We start from the raw sequence: 17,892 nt of genomic DNA on the forward strand, positions 1-17,892 counted from the left end.
GGCTCAATCTCTGGAGTGTACAGCTGGCCAGAGGGGCACCCCTGCCGTACTCCCCGCCCAAAGCTGACTGGCTCGGTCAGGGTCCAGTTGAGCCTGACCAGACACTCTGCGGAGGTGTACAGCTCCTGGAAAAAGCCCATAAACAGGGGTCCAAAGCCTAATGCTTGCAGAGTGCCCAGGAGATACCTGTGATCCACCCTGTTGAACGCCTTCTCCTGATCCAAGGACAGGCGGGCGAACGACAGACCATCCCTACACCCAAGCTCCAGAAGATCCCGGACCAGATAAAGGTTATCAAAGATGGTACGGCCCGAGATGGTGTAGGTCTGGTCTGGGTGGACCATGTCTGCCAGCACAGACCCCAGCCGCAGCGAGATGGCTTTAGCTATGACTTTGTAGTCTGTGCTGAGGAGCAAGACAGGATGCCAATTCCGTAAGTTGCAGAGTTCCCCTTCTTCGCCAATAAGGTGAGCACGGCTTGTCTGCACAAGAGAGGGAGGACCCCGCTCTGCAAGGACTCAGCCCAGACGGTGACAAGGTCCAGGCCGAGGATGTCCCAGAACATGCGGAAGAGCTCCACGGTCAGCCCGTTCAAGCCCAGAGATTTATTGGTGGGCATGCGGCGGAGGGCTTCCGAGAACTCAGCCAGAGTGAGAGGCAGCTCTAGCCGGTCTCGGTTGCCTGCACTGACCGTCGGGAGCCCATCCCAGAGCACTCTGCAAGTGTTAGGATCAGTCAGATCCAGGGAGAAAAGGCCTGCATAGAAGGTCCTAGCCCTCCCGCACATCTCCACTGGATCCGTGAGGGGGGTGCCATCCTCTGCTAGGAGGTCGGTGACGTGCTTCTTGGGCCCCCCCCTTTTTCTCCAGGGCATAGAAGAAGCAGGAGCCGTGACCCATCTCCCGAAGGAGGCAGATTCGGGATCAAACAAAGGCACCCCAGGCCCGATGGTCCTCGAGGGCCTGGAGCTCCTCCCACTTCTCCCAGCATGCCCTGCAGAGGGATGGATCCTCAGGGCTGGCGGCCAGACGCCTCTCCAGCTCTAAGACCTCCTGTTCCAACTGCCCTATCACCGCATCCCTCTGTCGGCTGGCGCCCCGGGTGTAGTCACAGCAGAAGAGCCGGGCGCGCACCTTTCCCACGTCCCACCACCGCCGTGCCAAGGAAAAGACATGCCTCTGCTCTCACTAGGCCAGCCAGAACTCCCAGAAGGATGCCACAAAGCCCACATCCTCCAGCAAACCGTTGTTAAAATGCCAATAGGCCGGCCCCGGCCTCTCCTCACAGAGAGAGGCCATCATAGTGGCTAGATGATGATCTGAAAATGGGGTTGGCCAGATGCCGGAGGAGTGGGCCCGTGAAAGATGGAAATGTGACAGATAGATGCAGTCCAACCGGGAGTGGCGTGACCAATGGGCTTCCACCCAGACAAAGGTGAACGTTGAGATGTCGTCCGGGTGGTGGTTGTGCCAGACATCCATCAGGGAGTGATGGTCGACAATCTCCCTGAGGACGTTCGCAGTGGCCGGGCACTGCTCGGTCCCTGAGCAGTCCCACTCCTCGAGGGTGGTGTTAAAGTCCCCGCCCAGGACCAGGCACTTGTGAGGATCCAAGATGTCGAGGAAGGCGGACGCCTGCTGATAGAAACGCAGCTGCTCTGGGCCCAATGTCAGAGCATAGACGTTAATGAGGTTGACCACGAGCCCCTCCATACAGACCCGGAGGTGCAGCCGGAGGCCCGGCACAACCTTGGTGACCCCCAGCACCTTGGGCAGTACGTCGGGGGAGAACAGGATAGCCACTCCAGATGTATGAACTGTGAGATGGCTAAAGTAAACCCTGTCCCCCCATTCCAGCTGCCAGCTATCTTTGGCAGCCGGATCCATACGGGTCTCCTGCAGGAAAACCACAGAGTACCCCTCACTCCCAAAGGAAGGAGAGCACCCGACACCTGCGGAGACCCATCCTACAGCCCCGGGTGTTCAATGTTGCAAAGTTGATGGGTGCCATGAGGAGGGATGGGGTGGGATCCTCGCCGGCAGGGACGCTCACAGCCCCCATTGGGCTGCGCAGCAAACCATGACCTATTCCATAGGTGACCAAGGAGTCACAGAAGCTATGGACCCGCTGGTAGGCTGCGGCACCCTGCTTCCTGGTCCTTTTACCCTCCCCCACGAGGGCCCTCACGGCCCGGAAGGATTTGATGAAAATCCCCCCCATCGCTGGAGAGCGAGCTGCACTTTGTTGCGGGAGCCACGGACATCTTCAAGGAAGTCCCGCAGCTCTTCTCGCAGCGTATGTGGGGGTGGGTCACTGGCCCCTGACCGTCCTCTGGTGGAGCCCCTGGCACAGCCCCATGGCCCACCAAGACGTGCAGGCAAGGGGTGGACCCCCGACGTGGCACCCCATGGGCCGGTGCCACACGGCCTGCCTCAGGCTCCAGCTCAATGGGGGATGGCGGAGGGAAAATAGCAGCCCCTAGTGGGTCAGGACAGGGAAACACAAAGGCCGCTCCCTGGGGGGTCATCTGCTGGAAAAGGGAAGGAGACAGCCCCAGGGGCGGCAATAACATCATGGGAGGTGGAGAGGCTAGGGACAGGGTCAGCATCAGGGGCAGGGCCAGGATCAGGAACAGGGGCAGGGACAGGGGTGAGATTCTGGGCTCCAGAAGCCGAGCAACTAGGGGGTGACACCTCCCGGTCAGGCTCAGGGGTTCGGGGGGTGGGAAGGGGGCTCTCAGCGATGCTGGGCGCAGGCTCCATGGTGGGTTTGGCAGCCACGGCAGCAGGAGGCGGACTATCTTCTGTAGGGCCATAGCATCATCAGGGGGCTGGCTAGCAGGGGTCGAGTCAAGGGGCAGGGGCGATGGCTCAGGGACTCAGGGAGGTAACGGTGGGGCAACAGAAGGGAGGGAAGACTCCTCCTGGGGCGGGCCCTCTCCCATGCCCGGCAGTATCCCCGCCGCACCCTCCTCTACAGGCCCCGCCAGAGTGCAGGCAGCAGCGGTGGTGCTCTCCCGCTCATCTGGGCTTGCTGGGGAAGGTGTCCCTAGGGCCCGAGCAGGATCAGTGGTGGGCTGGGAAGGAGGATGGACGGCTCTGGGCAACCAGGGGGGCTGGCGACAAAGGAGTCGGTGCCTTGCCGGGGCTCAGGGGTCCTGGACGCTCCTCCTTGCCAGGCCAAGGGGCAGTCCCTCCGAATGTGCCCCATCACCCGGCAGAGGTAGCACCAGGCCGCCCCCGTAGAATAATGCACCCGGTAGCGGGCCCTCTGGTAGGGGACCAGGAAGGACCCCTCGAACACCTCTCCGCCGCGTGCCACCGGCGGCAGTTGAAGCTGCACCTGCCGGCAGAACGAGAGGACGTGACGGAGGGCGGGGCCTTTGCAGCCCAGTGGGAGAGGGCTGATAACGGAAATGGGTTTCCCCAGGATAGAGAAGTAAGGAAGTAGAGCGGCATTAGGGAGGAAGGGAGGGACGGAGGTTAGGGCACCCAGGTCTTCCAGTGGTTCCAGGGGGACGAACCCCCCCCACCGCCAGGCCCTTTTCTACTGCCTCTTGGGTGGCGGCCTCCAATGCCAGGAAGACGACGACGACCTTCCCATACATTTTAGAGGCCGCCACAATGGCTGTGGGCCCCACCACCCTCACCAACGCCCACACGTAGGTCTCCACGTGGGGTGGAGGCAGGCACCAGGAGGCAACGGATGCCGTGCTTCCTGGTCATGGCGGGAAAGGGGCCCCGGCCGCTAGGGATGGTAACAGAGGCGGTGTCTGGGAGAGATGATGTAGCAGCAGGCGGGGGGGGGGGGCAGGGAAGGGGCACCCACAGAGCTGGTGGAGGGAACAGCGGGGAGGGACACTGTGGCCAGTGGCGTGGCCTCGGCAGCGGAGGCAGCCCCTGCCATGGAGGGCCTGGTCTTTTGGGCAGGGCCCTTAGCCTTCTTCTTGCCCTGGCCATTCCCGCCGGCTGGGGGGGCTCCCCCAGAGTGGGAGGGGGCAAGGGACATGGCAGCAGCAGAGGTCACGTCATTACCCACCACTGCTGGTGCCCCAGCAGGGGCGGTAGCAGGTGGTTCGGCATCGGCGGTTAAGGTAGAGGCTGGGGGGGTGACAGTGGGGCAGGCGGGGGAGGGGCAGTTGGGTCTGCTAGAGGGGCTCCACCCTCCATGTCTCCTGCCATAATGAGGGGGGGGGGGGCGGGAACACCAGAGGGAAGAGGGAAAACAGGGAACAGATTGACCACTCCTCCCCACTAGGCTGCAGGCAGGGGAGGAGGGTGCCGGAAGGGGAGGGAGCTATCATGGGCTTGTGGGGGGCAGTCACTGACTCAGGATGGAAATCCGGCTCCTCTAACTGCACTAGGGGTGGGGGGTTATAACAACGTTGGGGGGTGCGTGAGATGGGGCAAACTCAAACAGGGGAGGGGCACAAGCACATGGAAGGGGGCATGGGCGCACAAGGGGAGGGAGTAATTAGGGGAAGGGAGACCGCAGGCAGCGGGGAACAACCAGGCTGGGGGTGGGGCAGAGGAACCAAGGGGTTAGCTTCAGAGGCTGGGGCAGGACAAACAAACAAAAGCTGCAGAGGGAAATGGGTGGGGCAGGCAAACAAACTGAGGCTAGCGAGGGGCTGGGGCAAGAGGGGGGGCAAAAGACTGCAAGGGGCAAATAGTGCAGGTAGCAAGGGGCAAAGCTGGGGGCTTATCATAGAATCATAGAATATCAGGGTTGGAAGGGACCTCAGAAGGTCATCTAGTCCAACCCCCTGCTCGAAGCAGGACCAAGTCCCAGTTAAATCATCCCAGCCAGGGCTTGGTCAAGCCTGACCTTAAAAACCTCTAAGGAAGGAGATTCTACCACCTCCCTAGGTAACGCATTCCAGTGTTTCACCACCCTCTTAGTGAAAAAGTTTTTCCTAATATCCAATCTAAACCTCCCCCACTGCAACTTGAGACCATTACTCCTCGTTCTGTCATCTGCTACCATTGAGAACAGTCTAGAGCCATCCTCTTTGGAACCCCCTTTCAGGTAGTTGAAAGCAGCTATCAAATCCCCCCTCATTCTTCTCTTCTGTAGACTAAACAATCCCAGCTCCCTCAGCCTCTCCTCATAAGTCATGTGTTCTAGACCCCTAATCATTTTTGTTGCCCTTCGCTGGACTCTCTCCAATTTATCCACATCCTTCTTGTAGTGTGGGGCCCAAAACTGGACACAGTACTCCAGATGAGGCCTCACCAATGTCCAATAGAGGGGAACGATCACGTCCCTCGATCTGCTCGCTATGCCCCTACTTATACATCCCAAAATGCCATTGGCCTTTTTGGCAACAAGGGCACACTGCTGACTCATATCCAGCTTGTCGTCCACTGTCACCCCTAGGTCCTTTTCCGCAGAACTGCTGCCTAGCCATTCGGTCCCTAGTCTGTAGCGGTGCATTGGATTCTTTCGTCCTAAGTGCAGGACCCTGCACTTATCCTTATTGAACCTCATCAGATTTCTTTTGGCCCAATCCTCCAATTTGTCTAGGTCCTTCTGTATCCTATCCCTCCCCTCCAGCGTATCTACCACTCCTCCCAGTTTAGTATCATCCGCAAATTTGCTGACAGTGCAATCCACGCCATCCTCCAGATCATTTATGAAGATATTGAACAAAACCGGCCCCAGGACCGATCCCTGGGGCACTCCACTTGACACCGGCTGCCAACTAGACATGGAGCCATTGATCACTACCCGTTGAGCCCGACAATCTAGCCAACTTTCTACCCACCTTATAGTGCATTCATCCAGCCCATATTTCCTTAACTTGCTTACAAGAATACTGTGGGAGACCGTGTTAAAAGCTTTGCTAAAGTCAAGAAACAATACATCCACTGCTTTCCCTTCATCCACAGAACCAGTAATCTCATCATAAAAGGCGATTAGATTAGTCAGGCATGACCTTCCCTTGGTGAATCCATGCTAGCTGTTCCTGATCACTTTCCTCTCATGCAAGTGCTTCAGGATTGATTCTTTGAGGACCTGCTCCATGATTTTTCCAGGGACTGAGGTGAGGCTGACTGGCCTGTAGTTCCCAGGATCCTCCTTCTTCCCTTTTTTAAAGATTGGCACTACATTAGCCTTTTTCCAGTCATCCGGGACTTCCCCCGTTCGCCACGAGTTTTCAAAGATAATGGCCAATGGCTCTGCAATCACAGCCGCCAATTCCTTCAGCACTCTCGGATGCAACTCGTCCGGCCCCATGGACTTGTGCACGTCCAGCTTTTCTAAATAGTCCCTAACCACCTCTATCTCCACAGAGGGCTGGCCATCTCTTCCCCATTTTGTGATGCCCAGCGCAGCAGTCTGGGAGCTGACCTTGTTAGTGAAGACAGAGGCAAAAAAAGCATTGAGTACATTAGCTTTTTCCACATCCTCTGTCACTAGGTTGCCTCCCTCATTCAGTAAGGGGCCCACACTTTCCTTGGCTTTCTTCTTGTTGCCAACATACCTGAAGAAACCCTTCTTGCTTGCTGGAGGGGGTCAGTCCAAGGGGGGGGGGCACATGCGCCCATGTGCATTTGCGAAAAGTCAGTTTGGGCTGGCTGCTGCTTCAGGCCCAAATGGTGGGAAAGGGTGTGGCAAGCCAAGCAAGCAGCGGAGTCCCAGAGGCAGGAGTTTGTGGCAGATGGTAAGTGTCCACTGGGGGTGGTGGAAGGGGCAGCGATGACAGTGGTGGGGGTTTGGGGGGAGGACACAGATGACCCAGGGGGCAGGCTCAATGCTACACCCCCTGTGTCCCCACAAACACAGTCAAGACCCCCGCCACAAGAGCACAGTTCAAAAGTTACTCAGTCTTAAGGCCCCTTCCACAGTGGCCTGCAGAGTCTCTGTGCACTCCCCCAGCAGCAGATGGTCCTCTTCTTCTCCTCCTTCGGGTTCCAGCAGCTCCAGACGGCAGTCCAGTGGCCAGGCAGGCAGAAAGGACCTCTCACAGGTGGTGGTGGTGTCTGCAGCAGCAACGGCCAGGGCTGGGGTCCCTCACTCCCCTGCTCTTGGGAGTGGGCCAATAGCCCTCCCCCCCCAAGGGGCTGTAGCAGTACCAACAAAAGGTGGGGGGTCCAGTGGCTAGCCAGCAACCAGGTAGCAGAGAAGGGGTGGGGGGGGGTGTCTGGCCCAGCCAGGGGAGTAGCTGGAGGAGCAAGAGCCCAGGGCCGGGCAACAGTCTCCTATCTCCCTCCAGGCCAGTTGGGTACAGCTGAGTAGCAAAAGGCCACTAGATTAACAATTTTCTGTTCCCTGACTGACCAGAGTAGGGGCTGCTCCAGACTAATGAGAACACGTGACTCCAGTTAACCTGCAAAGAGTCAGGTGAGGCCATTAAGCTAATGTGACCACTTGACTCTAATTAAGGCCCCTCTGATACTATAAAAGGGCTCACTCCAGTCAGGCAGAGAAGAGCTAGGGGAGAGGAAGTACAGTTGAAGGGCTGGTTAATGAAGACACTCTCAAGTTACTGGTAAGGGAGAAGTAGGAGAGCTGTAAGGAAGTGGCCCAGAGAAATATAGCAACTCTAGCAGTGAAAGGTTGGCTGCTAACAGCTGCTACCATTAGGGTCCATGGACCAGAACCCTGAGTTTCCCACAACCCACCATTACAGAAACACCTTCTGGGAGGGGGGGAAAGCAGGCCCCTGTCATGAGAGGAGGCTAAACTGTTTTGTTATGAGGCTGTAGGAGCAACAGAGACTGGGAGTTCTCTCACAAACCTTCTTGCTGGCTTATGATGAAAAGGGCTCAGTAGACTGTATCCCTGGTCCTAGAGAGAGAAGGGGTATGTAGAGAGTTGCAGTGAGCCTCTGAAACTAGTATAAACCACCTGGAAGTGTGGGACCCACAGGGACAAGGTTGGAGCTCTGCCACAATATATAATTGCACGTTGGAAACTGAATCCAAATTGTAGGCACCTGTGGCCTACTGAAGGACCAGTGAACAGAAACCTGTTGGAGGACAAAGGGCATGGCCTACTGGTCCACAAGGATGGTAAATTTGCTATACAAAAGAAAGAAACAAGCTGCCATCCTAGCAAAAAGAAGGTTGGGTGAGTGTTAGCATATAGCATCGCCACAATTGTATGAAAAGAAAAAAGGGGCCAGTCTTTCATGCTCTTGTACAAATGTTGTATTCTAATAATGTATAACAGCAGCAGCTGCTGCACTTACAAGCAATGCCGGCCTATTCAGCCAGACACCAATAATGTTCTAAATGGCCCAGTAGTTAGGTCCCATTATGTTGCTGATCATTTTGAATCCTGACAATTAGGGGAAAATATATACGTCCTAATATTCTGAATGCCAGAGAAATTGAATGGACTACAAAATTATGTGTGTATGCATGCTGCATATTATAATATACCACTAATGTGCTGCATACACCAGTTTGAGTGTGTGTGTTGAGGCGTGTACTGGCTTTCAGGCATTAGCTTAACAAAATAGCAGCAGCTCTTCTTATAATTTTTTTTCTATGGGTAGTTTGCTACAGCAGAGAACTGTGCTTTAGAGTGTTATGAAAATCAGTACAGAGTTTATACAATTTCTTATAATAAGCAACTGTTTTTAATATTTGTTGCTATAACAGAAGACTGTACATAGCTCTGCTTTGTTCTGTGAACAAGGATGCTCTGCCGAGCTCTCTAGTCCACAGGAAGTTAGCCTGAGTGTCAGTTAACCAAGGTAATCAATTCTTAAAAGCCTATTACTTTTAATACAAGGAATACCTTCATTTTTATATGACTCCCATATAAATATTTTCATATGATGTGTTTCTTTAGCCTTTACCTTGACTGAAACAGTAACTTACTAGTAGTATTCATCGTCTCCTCCTATCAGGTCTATTGGGTGGATCTGAGAGAAGTGACTGATATTCAATGTATCTCAGTTGCAATGCCTTCAACTGTGTCTGTGGCTTCAAATAGGGAATTCTATTGCCTATGCACCACTGTTATCCTCAATAGATTCTCTGGAAGGCCATTTTTAGTCCATTACATATGAATTCTATAGTTCATAAATTTATTGCAATGAAGGCCGTCTCTCAGGCAGAAAAGATATTCCACCCCCTAAAGGCTTGTATTACTGCTATATAGCAACCATCTGAGCTTGCAGAGGTATTGGGCAGACTGATGATCATATGTATATCTCCACATTCAGATCTGATAATGTAAAGGTTACAAATCAAATGGCAATTTAGAAATCAAGTCAACATCACAAATTGTCTCATCTATCCATCGAAGGTATAATGCTGCTCTCACATAATTCCTGTATTAAGTTAATGGAAACATCATTTGTGTGCTCTCGCCTAGATACAGAAGGCAGTATAATTCTGAGACCAGGAAAAAAAATTATTATTACCTTTGTCCCATATGTTTGCACAGTGATTTACATTCAAATAAAATGACAGCTCCATGCCTCAAGCAGCTTGCAATTTAAAGGGCCACTTTGAAGAACGTTAGGTTTACATTTAGGCCTTGTTTGCAGGCTTTCGCTTGCACGTGGCATGAGAGTGTATGTCATGCTCCTCCTCTCTGAGGAAGCACAGCAGTGAAACATATGAATGTTGAACTCCAAAAGATGATGATTACTCAAGAGCTCGGGTTATATTTTAGAACAGGATATGGTGCATATCCCTAACATTTTCATTCTAATCTAACCTTCTGAGAGCTCAAAATGAATTTCCTACTGTATTTACCTTTGAGTAGATCAATAGGTCACAGCTAAATTGTTTTATTACTGTCTGGTATAATAAAGTATTCTTACTTGTCTCTCAGTTGAGAGTGACTCCAATGCCCACATATATCTTCAATTCCAGCCTTCAGGTGATCCATCATCTAGAGAAAAAAATACAACAAACCAATGGTGATAACATGAAATCAATGTCAAAACAACTCTTCGGCAATTGAAGATCAGATTCTAAGGAAATTAGATACTGATTCAAATTAAACAACATAGAAAATCTAAAATTTTATAACAATCCAGACAAACTTCCCAATATGCCAAGGTCTCTGATCTTTTTATTTTTCCATAAGATTGTCTGATCTATATAAGTAAATCTGCTACTAATTACCAGAATTTACAGGCACATCGATGTGTTTTCAGCACAATAAGGTGGGACCTCAGGAGAAACAGCTTTAAAATTCCAGTTATGACAGTCAAATTACTGTAAGTAATACTATTTTAGATAAAATCATATCTGGCTTCAATATAAAGATAAAAGCACTGAGGTTAATTTCAGGTCAAATTAAAGTTAGCTGCTAACATCTACATATGTGCTTAACTTTATACATATAGTAGTCCCATTAATTTCAGTGGGACTACTCATGGGTAAATGTAACCACATGTTTAAGTGTTTTGTACAGTTTTGTTAAGCTAGTTTAACAACCTTCCCTCTATCCTACCTGTATGTATTATGGGACTTAATATGCTTATAATATATAAACTTAAAGTAAAATGTTTCAGAAGAAAATAAATCTTCCAGAATGACTGAGCGTCTTTCAAAATGAATCCTGAGGTTTTATTCACTTTTAATCAACAAAACAGAGTATCCTGATTTAAAACTTTTCTGTTTTTAGTATGTACTTAGGCTGGTCAAAAGATGGTAATGGAATGAGCCACATCTCTGATCCATTGCTGCTTGGCATAGTATAAGCAGCAGTGGAGACAATGAAGGGGCCTAACCGCAGATTCAGGAAAATGACTCTGCCGCATTTTACACTCGGTTCACATTTGGAAATCCTTCTTCTCAAGCATAAGGACAAGAAACGCTTTAATGAGAACTTAGATTTTGCAGAAGTTGGTGGCACTTGTTGGGAAAGATGCCTGCTCACTATGGTTGTGCCTACACTGCAATCAGAGGTGTGACTGCAGCACATGTAGACCTAATCTGAGCTAGCTTTGACCTACCCTCGCTGGAATAAACATAGCATGTGAAGCCGCAACAGCACAGACTGTACGAGCCCACCTGGGTATGTAGTTGAGCAGTTAAACCCACGCTGCTGCAGCTTTGCTGCTATTGTCATTCCAGCTCACTAGATCAAAGCTTGCTTGGGTATGTCTATCTGTGCTGCAGTCACACCACTGGTTGCAGTGTGGATATACACTATGTGTGAGCTGGTAAGTGGATTTTTCAAACCTGACTATTGTTATGATGCTGGGATTTTTCTTAATAGCAACAAAGTGTCAAGGTAGAAAGGCTGGAATCCGATTGCTACGTTGTTCCATTGCTGTGCCTTTATAAAAAGTTCCATTCTGTAGTTTTGAAATTATAATGAGGTGGCATCCATATCCAGAGGATGTCAGGTATTACTTTGCAACAGCTTCTTTGGACTCAAACACCATCCAATATTTTTATTAAGATATTTTGGTTGGGATTTGCTAAGGGGCTTATTTGCCCAATGAATTTCAATGGGAACTGGGTGCCTAACTCTCTTGGGCTAATTTGGAAATCCCGTTCATTCTCTTTCTAGGATACATGCATCCGATGAAGTGAGCTGTAGCTCACGAAAGCTTATGCTCAAATAAATTGGTTAGTCTCTAAGGTGCCACAAGTCCTCCTTTTCTTTTTGCGAATACAGACTAACACGGCTGCTACTCTGAAATCTTTCTAGGATACAGTTCATCAATAAAGACAACTTACTCGTACATGAACCTCTTCATTGATGGACTCTTTCTTGTTGGTCTTTTTAACATCTAGATACTTGACCAGTGGACCAATTGTGATTCCCTGTATTTAGAAAAATGAGTGAGAAAGTTAATTATCGTTTCAAACAAGCAGATAAAAGGCAAAAGATGAAGTGACTATTTTTTTAATTGATTAACCATGAAAACTGTGCCTAGAATACAGGGCTTATTTGTTGTTAGTTGGGCTGGTTAGAAAATGGAGCTGGAGGGGGAGAACAATTTCTGGGAAAAAGTGTCCTTTTTCTTTTAAAATCAAAATTACATTTTCATCAACATTTTCTAACCAACTGTAAGAATTAGTTTCTGTAAACTACCTGGCCTGCTAATCACTCATACCAAGCTAATATTTCATTCCAGAGGGAAAAAAATAGTTTCAACAATATCAAAGCATCCCGTTTTGACAGTTTTTGAAAGAAATGTTTTGATTTTTAAAACTTTTGATTTCATTTTAAAAACTGTATACTGTAAGGTAATATAATTGTTTAAAAGATTATATCAAAACAAAATGATTCACCCCAAACACTTTTTTTTTTCAGGATTTTCATTTGTAGAGAATTTCTAAATTGTGGGGTTTCATTCCTAATCAGAACAAAGATAAATGTTGAAATCACAAAACCCTTCACAAAACGGAATTTCCATCCTGCATAGCCCTAGTTATGACACAAGGGGAACAACTACTCTTGTATATCAGAGTACAAGGTGAAGTAGAAAATTGGAACATTTTCAGAGGAATTTTTAAGGGAATCTGTTTTTAAATACTTCCAGTGGTGAAGTTACTAAATATTTAACTGAAACTATAAGAAACATTTAATTATCCAGCAAAGGGTTATTGTGTTACATCTGGAGACTCTATCTAGCAACTAAAGTATAAAATAGAAGGATTTAATCCTGATTTAAGTGCAAATCTCAGTGCAAGCTTAACTATGAAGCCTCTAGGCATCTCTGTTGTATGAAATGAACCCATTATGAAACCTACTTACCTGAATGAACACAGTGAAATATATAACTACAAGAGTAGCTGTAATGAACATGTTCTTTCTAGGGAAGAGATACATAGGAAGCAAAAATGCGAGAGAGAAACTACTGGCTCCTCGAAGGCCACTGTAGGCAATAATGAGCTGGTCTTTAATGGTGAAGGGATAAGTCCGAAACTTGTTGCTGATATAAAAGAGAGCAAACACACCTAGAAGGCAGGAAAAACTATTGTTAACCAAGTTACAAAGAGAAATACTTTAAGTGCAACAGCATCTTTAGCCTTTAAGCCGTGAACAGTTTTCTTTGCAATTGTGGGTGCTTGTAACTTTTCTGCTCATTTGTTGAGGCTATTTTTAAATATACTATAAATGTGATGCTGCCTTATGAGCAATTAACACAATCTTCTAATGTAGGTTTCTAAATGTTTTTGTATTTTACTTTGCTGAGTAGGATCAGAAGATGAAATAAGTGATATTATCCACCACCATTTGTATTTTAGACAGGTCTTCCACTGAGGTGATCTGACGACATCATAGATAAGATCTCTTCCTGCTTTTTCCCCTATAATGTTCTTTCAAGCATTTCTTCTTCCCTTTCACTCCAATGCATTTTGGTCCCCTTCTAAGTTACTCCAGACACTTTCCCCACACAGTAGAAGACCAGTGTGTTTGAACAGTTTTGACAGTTGCATATAATAATAATACCTATGTCTTTATCTAGTACTTTTTCATCACTGTATCTCAAAGTGCTTTACAAACAGCAAAGTTCAGTATCAATGAGTAACAGAGATGCAAAGACATACCGAAGATCACCCAGCAAACCAGGGGCAGAGCTGGGAATAGAGTCCAGGACTCCTGAGTTGCAGTCCAGTGTTCTTCACTGACTCCCTTTAAAGGCACTCAGTAACAAAACAGCTATAGTGGAAGCTGCTTAATTCTCCTGATTTGCTTTCCTTTTAATTAAAGGTAAAACTAATGTGACTGCCTATATAACAGAGGTGACCCTTGCGGTCCCTTCTAACCCTATGATTCTATGTGGCTGGGTGTGGACTGCAGTTTCTGCCTACAGTATATTTAGTTGCTTGCGTGTGTTTTTTTTTTTTTTTTTTTTTTTGCCATTACCCTCTTGGGTCCTTTTCCAACAGCTTTATTTTCTTAATGACATGCCCTTGTATCTACGTTTCATATTTAGCACCATGACACATGTAAATAATGAACAGTTATAATTAGAAAAAATCCATTTTATATATCAACACTATAATAAGCTTATTGTATTATTATAGGTGGGTCTCTTAACACTACAAAGGTTGCATGTCACTTCCCATTATGAGATCCTGTTTTCAGTTGCTTATAGCTTTGTCAAACTTCATCCATTTGGGCTGAAAAGTTTTCCATGCTGGGTGTCCAACTCAGGGTGACTGGTGACCTTTATTTGAAAAGCTCTAGAACCCCCATGTGTTGGAACAGGGACTTGAAATTAGTAGGGAGGTGGCCTTTGTGTCAGGGATGTGCCTTTTGCTGTCCCCATTAAAAATTGCTTGCATGTGGCAAAGTTATAAGATTGTAAAATCTCAGTTTGCACATGCTCAGAGACTTCTTTTTTCCCCCTTAAACTCTCCTAGGATTCCATCCTCACTGAGCATGCTCCAGCCTCTCTCAGCTCCTAGCACTGAGCAGACTGCATGGACCATCAAAGAGTAATTGAACCTAGTCCATCCTCTCACTATTCCAGTTGTGACCAGGCTGTGCCTGTACCATCCCCACAGAGATAATGAGCATGCTCCAGACCAGGGCTACAGGAACAAAGCTGGAATTTCCCTATAGTGGCGAATCCCAACTGCTCCCAGGGTGAGGCCAGGCAGTGGAACAGAGAGCACAGAGCCTCTCTCCTGTGGTCTCTGCAACCCCCCTGCTGGCACCCACACAGTGCGGAGAAGAAAGCCACCTAATTTGAATGCAGAAAGGACAAAAGCTGAATCAAGGAGGAGGGAGAGGAGCAGATGGAGACAAGGAGACTAAAGAGGGGGAGAAAAACTGGGAACATCTGGGCACTGAGATTGACTGGGAGCCAGGAAAGAGAGGGAGAAAGGTTGGGACTGGTTAGGCAAGAAGACTTTCTCCCTCTCTTTTTCTGGCTCCCAGGCATAGTCTTCTTGCCCAACCAGTCCCAGCCTATGATTGGGAGCCTTGGACGGGAATTCAGTGAAGGCAGCTGGGGCAGGGAGGCTGGGACTCAGTTCGCTGCAAGGGAGGAACACTGAGACTGTATGAGGAGCTGCAGACAAGGGAGGAGACTGGGCCTGGCTGGGCAAGTAGACTGGGATCAGATGTAGGGAAGGAGAGAAACTGGGAGTGGACAGGGAGATTGGGGCTCAGTCAGCAAGTCGAGAGGTGGAGACTAGAACTCTATGGGAAACATGACTTACAGTGAGAAGCCTGAGGAGAGGAGAATGGAGTGGGACAAGGAGCCAGGGGTGGCAAAGAGACCCAATTGGGATGGGGACAGGTTGTGGGGGATGGAGCAGAAGGGATCACACTTAAGAGCAGAGCGCAGAAGAGTCTGTACCCACTAGAGCACACTCCCCTCCTGAATCTGGAAGATCCCCAAGATTCACCATTTCTCTACTGTCAGCAAATATCTGTGAAATCCACTGGCAAAATCTTATACCCCTCTACTGCTGGGCCACATAGAGGACATCAACCTACTATTGCTATCAGCTCAAGTGGCAGAGATCTGTGAGGTGGATAGAAAAGTTCCAACCTGACTGATGACCACTTGGGTGTCAATATGATGGAATTTATTTTTTCAGTTTGCTTTATTTAAAAAATGGAGATAACGGCACAATAAAATCATGTATTAAGCTTGCAAAGTCAAAAGTACTCAGAAATTAAGAAATGCCAAATCTAAGGTTGCCTCTGCAACTTTAATCTGCCCCCTTGTGCATATGTATTTTGGTACGATCTTTAATTACATGACACATACTATTTTTTCCATAGGACCCATTTCATTCAGTGATATATAAAATAACATTCAAATAAGGAATAATGGTCTCTGAATGCAATGTACTTACTAGCTAGTTGTTTTGGGAATTGTGCCCCATTAGTAGTAACACTTAAATTTACACTGTGCCCAATCCTAGGATCTGGCTGGTGCAGGACCAGAGGCTCTGGGGCAAAGTTAGCTGTGTGCTACCTCTCCACTTCCCCAATCCTGGGGTACCAGGAGCCAATTCAACTACCAGAGTATGTCAGAGCAGCCTCAGGGCTGGGTTGCTAGCCAGGGATCATGAGTGTTCTGCCACACCTTTTCCACTTTGACCATGGGACCAGCTCACCCTAACCACTGGAGAGCTTGGGAAGGGCTGGGGTAAGGCTGGTTATGTGAGTTTTACTTCACCTGGAGATTTCCTCCACCCATGCCACCTGAGCTAAGGGAAGGGCTTTACAGGAGTGGTGCCAAAGGGCTGGGATCTCGATTCAGTGTATAGTACTTTATTTACTTTAAGAATAAATTTAAATAGCTAATATTCTCTCTTTGATTAAAATTGCCGAGACACATTCAAATGGCCAAAAATAGATAAGGAACCATTCAGGATCTCGTTCTATTGGTAAATTAACCACATTCTAAAATGAAACCATTATGAAGCCCACTTACCTAAATAAACATAGTAATAACATGGCCAGCCTAAATATAAACATAATGATGGAAATGGTTTAATTTTATTTAAAAATTTCCCTTCTCACTGAATCACAAAATCCAGCTTCAGGTATTAACTTTTGAGTTGTTTGTTTTCCCCTGCCCCTGCCAGTTCAGTATTAGTATTTGTGAAATTAGCTGGTCAGTGAACCTATTAAACTCATCATTAAACAGGTTATACAAGTCAGCACTACATTTCCTAGCCTACCTTTGCAATGATTACTTTCAAAGACGCAAAGCACCACATCTATCCAGGCTGGCTATGTTAAAATACAGTATTTGGCTCTTACTTAGTGCCCGCCAAATCAAGCAGAAGAGCAGAGTGAAGGAAACAAAGGCCCAGTTCCACTCGTGGTTCTTTCCAATTGTGGACACTCCCATGAACACGAAAATCAGGGTCTCGCTGATACTGCTCAGCATCTTCATGAAGTACTTTATGGTTGTGTAGGAATTCTGGGAAACATTCTCCTCCACATATTTTTTCATAGTCACTGCACATGCCGTCATCCTGTTCAGTCAGAAACACCATGCAAAGCATTAGCTATTGGTTGGCAGGGGTCATCTGCATTTACTGTCTTAAAAGAGGGGCTCCGCTAACTACTTCTGCTTGAAGACTAGTTGAATCCACACTGTCTGCTCATCTCCTTATTTGGGGCCACACATGGGTCAGATTCTGAGACCTTTCCTCATGCAATACCTTCCTCCTTAAATTGAGCCAGTGATTTCAATGGGACTACCTGAGGAGTAAGGGACTGTGTAATGGTATAGATATTGAATCTGGCCTTATGTGTGTATCCCATATAAAGGAAAAGAAAAGGAGCTAGAGTTTGCCAACCTTACTCAAAGTGAGTCTGGTTCAAAGTCCTTTTTGTTTTGAATGCACAACAAATACCAGTAAAGGGACAAACTCATGGCTTTGCCACCAGCACCAAGCAAGGAACAATGCATTGTCGTGCTGCCCTGGGAGCAGAACAGTCAGCGCCACACTCTGCCTCCTAGTAACCCCTCACTCTGGTGTGGCAGAGGAGGAACCCTGCATTAGCCCTACACCTGGCGCAGAGTGTTCCCCCCCCACACACACACACCAGATAGCCAGCATATTAGGGGTTAGAGACCTAGCTCCAATGATTCTCCACCCCTCCCTGCCCACTGCTGTTCGCAAGCATCACAGGAGGAAATGCAGCAGCAGCCCTGCAGAGGCTGCTCTCTCCCTTCATAGCAATCCAGCTTGCACGGGGCAGTGAAGGGACACCTTACAGCTTCTTACTTCTCTGCTTGGCTGCATGAACCAGGCCACCATCTGGCCCAAACACATCAGTAAACAATGTGGGACAGGCGCTGATACTATTACTCGTACTAAATAGCACCTTACTCTCAAATTGGAGATAATGAGACTTCTTATGGAGTAAGGTACAATAGAACCTCAGAGTTATGAACAACAGAGTTATGAACTGACCAGTCAACCACACGCTTCATTTGGAATCGGAAGTACACAATCACGCAGCAGCAGAGAC

The 17,892-nt window shown here is 48.1% G+C and overlaps 1 protein-coding gene across 1 annotated transcript in view; it reads right to left on the reverse strand.

Annotated features, from left to right (window-relative positions):
* Positions 1-17,892, reverse strand: part of SLC9A4 (solute carrier family 9 member A4) — a 57,511-nt gene that overhangs the window by 21,045 nt on the left and 18,574 nt on the right. The window contains exons 4-7 of the mRNA XM_007068955.3: positions 16,669-16,886; positions 12,688-12,890; positions 11,664-11,750; positions 9,788-9,858 (exon numbers count right to left, since the gene is read on the reverse strand). Coding sequence (XP_007069017.2) covers positions 9,788-9,858; positions 11,664-11,750; positions 12,688-12,890; positions 16,669-16,886 — 579 coding nt within the window. The remainder of the gene's footprint in view (positions 1-9,787; positions 9,859-11,663; positions 11,751-12,687; positions 12,891-16,668; positions 16,887-17,892) is intronic.

The sequence above is a fragment of the Chelonia mydas genome, chromosome 1 (assembly GCF_015237465.2).
Source record: "Chelonia mydas isolate rCheMyd1 chromosome 1, rCheMyd1.pri.v2, whole genome shotgun sequence".
NCBI classification, from domain to species: domain Eukaryota; kingdom Metazoa; phylum Chordata; order Testudines; family Cheloniidae; genus Chelonia; species Chelonia mydas.